The 10,862-nt window shown below is 33.9% G+C and overlaps 1 protein-coding gene across 2 annotated transcripts in view; it reads left to right on the top strand.

Moving 5' to 3' along the window:
- LOC106478466 (probable insulin-like peptide 7) overlaps nucleotides 1-10,387 on the top strand; it is a 28,807-nt gene extending 18,420 nt beyond the window's left edge. For both annotated transcript variants that reach the window (XM_022382076.1, XM_022382075.1), the window contains one exon: nucleotides 9,974-10,387. In XM_022382076.1, the coding sequence (XP_022237784.1) occupies nucleotides 9,974-10,161 (188 nt within the window). In that variant the 3' untranslated portion in view covers nucleotides 10,162-10,387. The remainder of the gene's footprint in view (nucleotides 1-9,973) is intronic.
- The last annotated feature ends 475 nt before the right edge of the window (nucleotides 10,388-10,862 follow it).

The following is a 10,862-nucleotide window of genomic DNA, read 5'->3' as shown; positions in this document are numbered from 1 at the left end:
TTCATCTCTATTTAATACTACATGATCTTTTTTATGTTTTATTATTTCTAACGATTCACGAATATTATTACCTATTACACTTTTAGGTTGAGCTAATATTACAGTATTTTTTTATTTTTTACATATCCCTTACGTTCATTTAAGCAGTATTTAAAATTATGTTTTGTCTGACCAATGTAAATATTTCCATATTCACATTCTATTTTATATATTCCAGTTTTTTTCAGTTAAATGTATTTTGTCTTTTGTAGTACCTAAGATTTGATTCATATTATTCATCGGTTTAAATATAGGTTAGAATATCTGTTGTTTTTTGAACACTTTAAATAAACTAGTAGTTAAACCTGGAACATATGGTTTTAAAGTACTAACTTGATCAATTATTATAGTATTAGTGAATTTCTTAATGGCCCTATCTATAAGATCTGGGTTAAAACCTTTTTCGACTGCTATATATATATTTAATTAATAACAATTCGTTTTTTAAATCATTTAAATCATCTTCAAAGCGCTGTTAATATAACTATAAAACGCAGACATTTTTTGTGACTTAGTATGACATGATTCCTGGTGTGGGGGCATAAGAACAGAAAGAGGTTTCCGGTAAACTGATGTTTCTAAATTACGTTGTACATTCCTTTTCACCAATACATCTAGAAAAGGCAAACTATTATTTTTCTCAATTTCAAACGTCAATTGTATGGATGGTTCAATGCTGTTCCAATAGTGAGCAAACTCTGTTAGTGCCTTATTACCATATTTCCACACCAAGAATGTGTCATCTACATACTTTATTAGGTTTACATTTTGCATTATTTATGGCTTTAGTTTCAAATACATCCATATATAAATCACATAATAATGGTGAGAGTGGTGACCTCATAGCTAAACCTTTATACACAAGTGTCAAAATACTATAATTATCTTAGACTCTCTTTAAGTACACCTGCTACCATCTGTTGAGCAATTTCTAAACATTAATGTACAAAGATTTATTTCATAAATGAAACTAAAGGTAAACACTTTTGGATTAATTATCGCAAAGTTTTATTACAATAAACGTGACCTGCTTTTTTTCAAAATCATACACTGAATTGATCTTAAAGTGTTTATCATAAATATCAATTTGTTTCGTCATCGTGTATAGAACCGAATTAAATGTTAACAAATGTCCTTCGTAAGGAGCCTATTTCGTCATTATTAAAAAAGAACCCAAAGGTAATTATACTAATTTCCGTAATTAGAAGCACTTATATACTGGAAAAATCACCAAGAACTTTAAAAGAATTAGATATTCCACACAGTAGCAGAAAAAATAATGAAATCAAACTTATATTCACACACACACAAAAAAAAAACAAAAAATGTGACATAAATTTGTTTGTTGAATTCTGCGCAAAACTACTCGAGGGCTGTCTGCGCTAACTGTCTCTAATTTAGAAGTGATAGACTAAAGGGAAGCCAGCCGATCAACTTCAGATATTGCTAACTATTGGGCTACTATTTTAGTAACGAACAGTGGGATTGACTATCACATTATCACGGCTGAAAGGACGAGTATGTTGTGTAAGAGAATTCGAACTCGTGATTAGTATGTTACGAGTCGAGTGTCCTGACCACCAGGTCCATGACGTAAAAATGGTCTTCTATCATTTTTAATGTAAATAACTTTTATTCATCTATTCTCCAATAGTTCTTGCCTTCATCAGTTAACATTAATATCACAGTTAATATAGTTTGAGACTTTTAATGAGTAAAGCCTCAGATTTTCAGAATAAAATAAGAATATGTGAAGTTAATTATCAATTAATGTTTTCATCAGTAGATGTGACGATTTTTAAATATAAACATGTATTAGCGTGGATTAAGAAGTCTAGTCATTGTTACTAACAATGATTTTTTGTTTTAGAATTTTTGCCTAAAGCTACACTAAGGGCTAACAGTATAACATATAGCAGTCCCTAGAGCAACCACCACCAACTCTTGGGATTTTCTTATATTATTGAATACACAGGTTTGATCATTACTCTTATAGCGCACCCACGATCCCAAAGTATAGAATGCATTTGTTTTTATGCGCCAACAGAATGCGAACAATGAATCCTCGAACTAACAATCCAGGGAGCGTAAATACTAAGCTACGCCCGGCCCTAATAATAATGAAAAAGTTAGGAACCCAAATCATCCTGTATGCAAAGCTGACGATCTTTAAGTCATCATTCCAACACTATTTTCATCTGACGAGAATTTATAAAAGAAAAATAAGCTAACGTTTAATTGATAAACTACAATATTGTCAATTAACGGTGTTTACAAAACGCATTAAAACGCAGATTGTAATGTGATGGTTAATCGCACTATTCGTTGGTAAGTAGTAGCACAAAAGTTGGTGGTGGATAATGTTCACTAGTTGCCTTCCCTTTAGTTTCTCACCTCTAACCTAGGGATAGCCACCTCAGATAATCCTCGAGTAACTTTGCACGAAATCCGAGAAACAAAAAAACGACGTTTTACAATTTTATAATGAGAGAAACGAAGTGTAAACTTTTTTTAAAAAGATGCCCCCCCAGTGGTACAGCGGTATGTCTGCGGACTTACAACGCTAGAATCCGGGTTTCGATACCCGTGGTGGGCAGAGCACAGATAGCCAATCGTTTAGCTTTGTGCTTAATTCCAAACAAACAATCTTTAAAATATTGAAAGCACTCAAAAAACATTATCAGAAGAAGCATTACTTATGGTTCTGGGTTAGTTTTTAGTTTAATTCTCAACAATGGACATGGATAGTTTTACCTAATCCGTCACTACTAAAACTACGATAGGTGTCAATTAATGAGATAGGACTTTACCATTTTTAGTAGAATCGTATTACTTTCAGATCATTGAAGAGCAAAATAACTTCCTGTTGTACGTTTGTGTGTTTAAGATGTGTGTATATATATATATATATAATGTAACATTTCTATCATTATAATAAGACAGTGTGTTAGAATATTTCACCAACATATCGGTATTAGCGAACCTGTTAGCCTATGGCCCGTATTTACAGGGAAATTTAATGCTTCAACCACTTTTTCAGTTTAATGATCATTGCCGCTATAATGCAAGTTTAATTTCTTTACGAATGGTAATTAGTAGACCTGCTTATTTATGTACTCTAATGTAAATCAATGTTAAGTTTGGGGTCCGCTATCGGGAAATCCCTGTAAAATGTAAAAATGTCTTCGCGAAATACCCGGGTACTCTGAACAGGTTAGGTGTAAACCTCGGGGCCGATATGATTCGTTTAGCACCAACTAGAAGTTGGTGAATCTAGTAGTTTAGGAGAAGGAGTTTCCGGGTCCCCCGAAGGTTGAGGGGGAAAGTTTTTACTTTGTACAAACCTTAGGACTGAAGCAATTGTTTGATACCATTTAGAAGTCAGTTCTATCAGTGGTTTCGAAGGATTTACGTAACACACAGACACTGAATCTTATTATTTAGATTGTTTTCGAAAGCTCAAAGATTGTTCCCTCAGTTGTTCTTAATGTTATTATATAACGTTATTTTAAACTTTGAACCGAAGTCGTTATTATCGTAGGAATAAATGACCAGAAATCCTTTGTTTTTCTTTTAGGATATTTCGCTGTAATTTTAACGAGAAAAGGCTCACATTTACTGGAGAAAAATCTCTATCCTTTTTAAGTTAAAATATAATTATAATAAAAGCAAAAATCGTTTTATTGATCTAGATATTTGTTGTAGCGCAAGTTTTATTGTCGTGGAAGTTTAAAGCTCAAACTAGTCACCTAAACTAACGTTAGTGGCCAATTATTTCAAGTGAATCATCTGTTATGTTAAAAAATTAACTGAAAAAGTTGCGATCTTCTTAATGTTAAAAGTTAAATTTATTACTGACGTTTTGGTGTTTCGCTTATATGAGGGTAGAGTTACATTTGACTAATTATAACTATGATTTACTAACATTATCAGCTTCGGTAAAAAAACAAAAAAAAACATTACTGAGCCATTACAGTTGTTTTATACATAAAGTCTTCAGCCTCTCAACATGAAGACCATTAGTCTCAGTGCTCAAAATGATACTTCTGAAAGAGAACCCCTAGTGTGATTAGAAAATTTTGTTAATCCACTTTTAGACTTCGTTTTGACACGTTTTTAGGGTTCACATTTTCCACAATGTCCAGCTGATGAGGATCGTGTAATAAGTAACAAAATAGATTCATTTACTCTAGACACATTTGGGCAGTTCATGGAGGAGCATGGAGAATTATAGAACTACATAACATTTCTGTTGCTGATATCCCTAATTGGTGTTGGTCAACTCTTACTTCAGAGGAATATCGACAAACCAAATGTTTTTGAACTGCAAACAGAATTTTGTGATTTTTATAGTGTGTGTGTGTGTTAAACAACAAGATCAGATTATATAACTGGGAAAACTCCAACATTTTGTTATCGTTTCATAGAAGATATATTTGAGATTTGGATCAACCTACAAGTCATCAAACACATTCAAACTGTGATGAATGAAATATACGATTTTATAAAATTCATCCTAAAAACATAACACAGGATAATCCTTTCAATTTTCATAATTTACGATTAATTACAAGCTCCTGAATCAGAACTAAATATCACTTTGGTCACAACTTACAATAACTAACCACAATGGTGATTAAAACTAGAGAAATAATATGCGGAAAAAATCACCTTGTTAAAAACTTTATTTAGCTACAGTCCTGCACGCTAATCACTGGGCCGCTGGTAATCATAAAGGTACACAATGAGCTATTTATGTTGCCTCCAGTACAGCAATCGAACCCCAAATTTTAACACAATAAGCCCTCAAGCTTTATGCTGAGCTATCAGAAGAGAAACACAGTAAACTGCTTAATAGACTGCTTACATTATGTTCCACGTATCTTTTTTCTCATACTCAGTGTATGTTAACTTTGTATTCGAACTCGAATTCTTAACATAATTAAGCCAGTATTTTGCAAATAATAAAAATATTCTTCAGTGAGTACTCAGTATTTGTGTATATGTTCCTGCTTGTTGCAATGGGCCAAGGTTGGAAAATCTTCTTTTTAGATATGAATGGTTTGCCTGCACTCCACCAAGTAGTCCAAAGAATCATTATTTGACTCCTCAACCGAGAACTCAGATTTGCAACCTAAAACGCTAGTTATGTTATCCTGCTTACATTTCCTGCTCCCGGTATAAAACTCTGGACACTACTGATCTAAGGTGTGTGCTTAGACTATGAAGGAAGGTCTCTGTGGTGCTCCCTCACCCCCATCACTAGATAGATGCATCTCTAACGTTTCCTGATAAGATGTGGCCAGTAAACAATATCCCTTAAGAAGTAATATTCCAAAACCAGATTGAGTTGACAGTGTCCTATGAGAAAATGATCACACAGGATTTCGCAGTATTCGGGTTTATTTTGAACTGGCGAAAGTACCCGGTTCGCTCAGATTATTAGATTGATTTATTCTAGATGACTATGTCAGTGTGTGTGTATTCTGAACCCATTTTAGCATAAAAGTATAACCTATATACTTTTGTTGCTAAGCAACATGACATAAACGCCATTGTTGGAATGCATTGTTACCAAAACACACTGGCTTTTCTATATATATTATAAGGTGTTATATAAGGAATCTCTTCTTTTCTTCGTTATTTTTCTCTAGCTTACCTCATTAAATAAATTCGCACGCGCATGCATGCACACACGTGGATAAGATAAGTAAGATCCAGGTGCACGCCCTCAGGGTCCACTTAGTATGGATGCAAATTTAAGGTTTCTAGGTTCTTTCCTCTTGGAGCTATGGTGGTCACATTTCTTTTCTATGTGGGTTTTCGCATAAAAAGATGCGCACGCGCATGCACGCATGCACGTAGATAAGCAATAATGCTCAGGTCCATTTAGTATGGGTACAAAGTTTCAGGTTTCTAGGTTCTTTCCTCTTGGAGCTATGGTGGTCACATACTTTAAAGGCAGTGCTAACCTATCTAGGATCAGTAGTTCACTCATCTTGAATAGGAACAATAGTGAGAATGGAATTAGATCAGTTCTCTCACGTATTCAAAATGGTGTGGAACATATAGCTTTATATTCTATTAATATGGTAATTGTACAATATGGTGTGAAACATATAACCATGTTCCTAATCATATGGTAGCCGCTGCTGAATGTGATTATGGCATGCTAAAGAAAGAAATGCTTACAGTTGTAAGGCTTGTTAAAAACTACTTCCACTGTTTATACGGACAAAATTCACTTTTAGTATGGACCATACGTCCTTAAAGTAGCCAGAGCTTTGAACACCAAGAATGTATAACTTTACACAGTAGAACAACGTGTAAGACTACAATTTCACTGCACTATATTATCTAGACCAGGAACGTGGATTTACATTTAGGTTTACTCACTATTGTGTAACATCAGTTGTATTTCTAGAACGCCCTAATCCAGTGCATAACGCTTTTGTGAAAGACAAAGTTACTAGAGTGATTTCTACTTGTTCTGATATAAAAATACGAATAATATATACCAATTGAGAACAACAAATGGATGAGCAAATGAAATACCCAGATTTAACTTAACCACGTCTTGTTGTACAACAAGTTGAAGCATGAGCTTCACAGTATAATGATTGTAGCGCAGAAGCATGTTATATTTGGCAGTTCTATGAAGGAGTAGAACTACAAGATAGAGTGCTATACTGCTACTGTAACTTTTGGAAGCGCAGAGCATGTCTGTGAAGCAAGTAATGGTCCAGGGGTATTTGAAGCAGAAGATTCTCTAAACCTTACATGATGTGTGTGTTTCACGTTACAATTAATATGTTGATCACATTCCCATACGAATGTGGAGAAATTATGTACACACTGCTTGGGATGCTCCTCTAAAGAAAATCTTGTTACGCCGTAGGAAACTGCAACAGAGAGTTGTAGGAGTTCTATTGTAGCAGATAACCCTGACTCTTGCTAACCCCTCCCAGAGAAAGAGGATGATAATTTATAAGAGCTGGTTATAACTGATTATTTGACTACCAAGGTGAAAAACTTAAACATTTCCTTACATTTTAGCGCAGTCTGTAGTTCATTCATTACCTGAGAAACTGATATCTCAATTTGGAATGCCTTAGGAGATACACTTTAACAATCTGTTCTTTGCTGAATCACGCTGAGTATTAGGTATAGTGAAGAAATACACTTCAGCATATCATTACCTGTCTGTTGGTCTGGATAAATAAGCCACTGTCAAGCATATGCTTACAAATTTTGTGAGCTTGTCCTGTCTGAATAGGAAAATAAACGTAAGAGCTTATGGGATTATAACCTGTCACATGTCATTACGGCGAACAAGCAACATTAACGCACTCTACTGGTTATTTCTCAAACAGTTAGTCAGAAAAGTTGCGCTTCCTGTTGATATATTGTGCGATTCACCTTCTAGTACAGATGTCCCACAATCCGTATAAGAACGTTTTGGGTAGTTATTAGCTATGTTAATGGACACACATACACACACATGAATATGTATGACACCAAATGAGCAAACTGGTCATAAAATACGAGTAACGTTATGATAAGACAGTGAATCAGATACAGTTTATTGTGGGGGTGGCCCTGGCTATGTGATTTACTGGAAATGCTTCATTTTTTTTTTTGTCTAAATGGATCGGACCATATATAATCATTAGATAACACAATCCATCAAATCAGGAACTTTGGAAGTCACGTGAGCCTTTAGAGCACTAGTTGGACCAAGACTCTGGAGTTGAACAGATATTAGAGCACTGCCACTCATAACCTCGTCCCAGTTAAAGTAGAATGAAAATCACAAATATTTTTCTGACAGTTTAGAGTAAGCTAGAGGACGAAGAACTAATACACCTGTGCAATTATACGGTTTGGAAGAATGGTTGTAATGACATCATCAATATTCTACATGTTGTGGTTGGGAATACATAAATCTTTAACAGCAGCTGTGACAATGGGTGATAATTATTATAATTGCTTGACTATAAGTAACTAGAGCAATGATAACGTATTATCACTAAAATAGTTTGGCCCATTTGTTGTCCAAATATTTAAGTAGAATTATACGGTTATAATCAGTTATTTTGAAAAGATAGGATATTCTAAAACTTTACATTCAAAAGAGGTTCTAGAATCTGGAGCTCTACGTTCCCATATTTATGGACATTGACCAAACGTTTCTTCCACTTGTGGTAGAAGATTTAACAACACCGAATTGCATTAAAACAAAATGAAAGAGGGTGGGCTGCTTGATTAATCACCCTCTGACAAGGAAGGGATGCTTAAGTTTACTGCTTCCCCTAAGCATAACGAGCTGGTATCTAAATGATCAATGACTTCAACATTCAGTAGTTGGTCACCACAATAGTAGCAGCAAAATAAGAAAGGTTACAAGTATCAACAATGTTCAACTGTGGGATGTAACTTCAAACAACATCATATCAAAGTCTTACTGCACTTCCAGAGGGAATACTGCTGCAATAGACAAACAGCCGAGGTTAGAGAGAAGAAGGAAAGTAAAGACACTCTTATAATTCTTGACAATCCCTAAGAGACTAGATATAGAGCGTAGTGTTGAAATTATGCTAAGCTCAGTACTAATGTCTGACGACAAGTATAATATTATTTTACTTTCCATGGTTTGAATATCTGTTGCTTGGGAGATTATTGTGTTTTATTAATTCTATTACGTTCCTGTAATGTATTGTGTTATTGCTATGTACATAGTTGTTTAAGTTTGAACTGTTTAGTTCATATTTAATATTAACTACCAATTGTATCCTTCACTAAAGTTTTCACATCTAAAGTCCATCACATTTAAAAATTAAGTTTTGTTTATTATGTTTATTTGCGTTCTAACTAATTTTTTAGTTTATTCCATTTTCAAATGATCATCTGAATTTTATCATCCGCCGTTGTATTAAGTTTTCATAATAAATGTTATTTTCTTACATTGAATTTAAAAGTTAAAGCACATTATCTTATCTTACATTTTGATATGTCTGTGTGTTATAGGTGATGACATGTGATATGTGTCCAGTAAAATGTAATGCAACGTTTTCTATATTGGTTTTATGGGCCATTCCAATATTGTGTTATTTGATATTGGACACGCCTATTTATCTTAGTGGGTGGTTTTTATCAGGCTAATTTAGTGTTGCAAAATTACTGAGTCTGGTTAGCCATTACATGTTTGTGTCGTCGGGTCACTTCTCGGACTGAGGCATCATTATATCAGTTAGGCGTGTGTCGTTTAGTCAATTCTTACTTATCGTCACATAAACCTTTGAATCCAGTTTTGCCATAAACCCTTAGATATTGCAGTTATTTGCAGGTTAATAACCGCTAATTCGTTGTTGATTATTATAAACTGCCCTATTTGCTCTTAACGTTTAAACTGAAATCGACCGAGAACTGGCCTTTAAATATGTTACCCAATGGAAACCAACTAAAATTGTTGAAGATGAAACATATCGTATATTCTTTTTTTTATGTTTGATAAGCAGTTTAGAAAACTCGTTTCTTAACCTGTGAGGGCTTTTAAGTATTGGAAACTTGGACTAGAAAAATAATCTATATTTAAAGCTAACCGTAAATATGATAAATCAGTTAAGCGATTTTAATGATAATAGGTTTTATTACTATATTCACTCTGTATAAGAAACATGATTCTAAATAAAGTGTATGTGCGTAAACTGTTTAATTAATAAAACATAGGAATCGTGCTCTTTATAACCGTGTTTCAGCTACACTAAACACCCAACTTAACCTATTTGAAGTGGGATTTTTCTTGGATGTACGAGGCTTCATAGCTTTGTTAACAGTATCGGTCAAGTATTTATTAGCAAATCTTCTATTAAACTTGTATTTTTATCAGAAATGTAGTGACGATTCGATTAATTTCTTTTTGTTTCATTTACAGATCAACATTCTCTGTTTGAAAACCCACGAAAAGCTCATATTATTTTTCAGGACTACACACTCACAAAGAGGCGTCGGAGAGGTATCAGAAAAAGGGGCATTATGGAAGAATGTTGTTACACCACCAGGGGCTGCTCTTGGGAGGAGTATGCCGAGTACTGTCCAATAAATCGGCGTATAAAACATTAAAGATGGAGATAATCAGCAGAAACTCTCGACTAACATAAAAATGGAAATTGTACCATTCATGGGTTTCCAAATATTTCACGAAATGTTAATTTGTTAGATTAGTTTTGTTTTTCATTAATATTCTCATGGTACAAAAGCTTTAACTTCCTCTTAAGAAATAAAAAGTTAGCCCGAGAGTTACTAACTTTACTGCCTACAAAACTAAGTATTTCTTTTTTTTAGTTTGCTGGCTGGAATGTATACGATCAATAAATGATGGAAACCAAGGCCTCGTTTGTAGAAAAGTTTTATTCATTTTTAAGCGAAACTTAAAAACATGTATTTTTTTCAATACAAAACTTGATTGGTGAATATATTAAAACCATGGCTACTGCATTTTTGACTGCTACTTTAACGATTTGGATCAGTGGCATGTTCAGGTATAATAATAAAACCAACACTGTTTAAGCATCTTCTTTCTCACTGTAAAATCACAGCAACAACAACAAACAAAATATGTGCATTGTACAGTATTTGTGGCATGCTCAAGTATAATAATAAAGTTTAAGTATCTTCTTTCTCATTATAAAAATACAATAACGCAACAAAAGTGTGTGCACTGTATTGGATCAGTGGCATGTTCAGGTATAATAATAAAACCAACACTGTTTAAGCATCTTCTTTCTCACTGTAAAATCACAGCAACAACAACAAACAAAATA

This window comes from Limulus polyphemus, unplaced genomic scaffold (assembly GCF_000517525.1).
Source record: "Limulus polyphemus unplaced genomic scaffold, Limulus_polyphemus-2.1.2 Scaffold214, whole genome shotgun sequence".
NCBI classification, from domain to species: Eukaryota; Metazoa; Arthropoda; class Merostomata; order Xiphosura; family Limulidae; genus Limulus; species Limulus polyphemus.
This window is presented reverse-complemented; position numbering and strand designations above follow the sequence as displayed.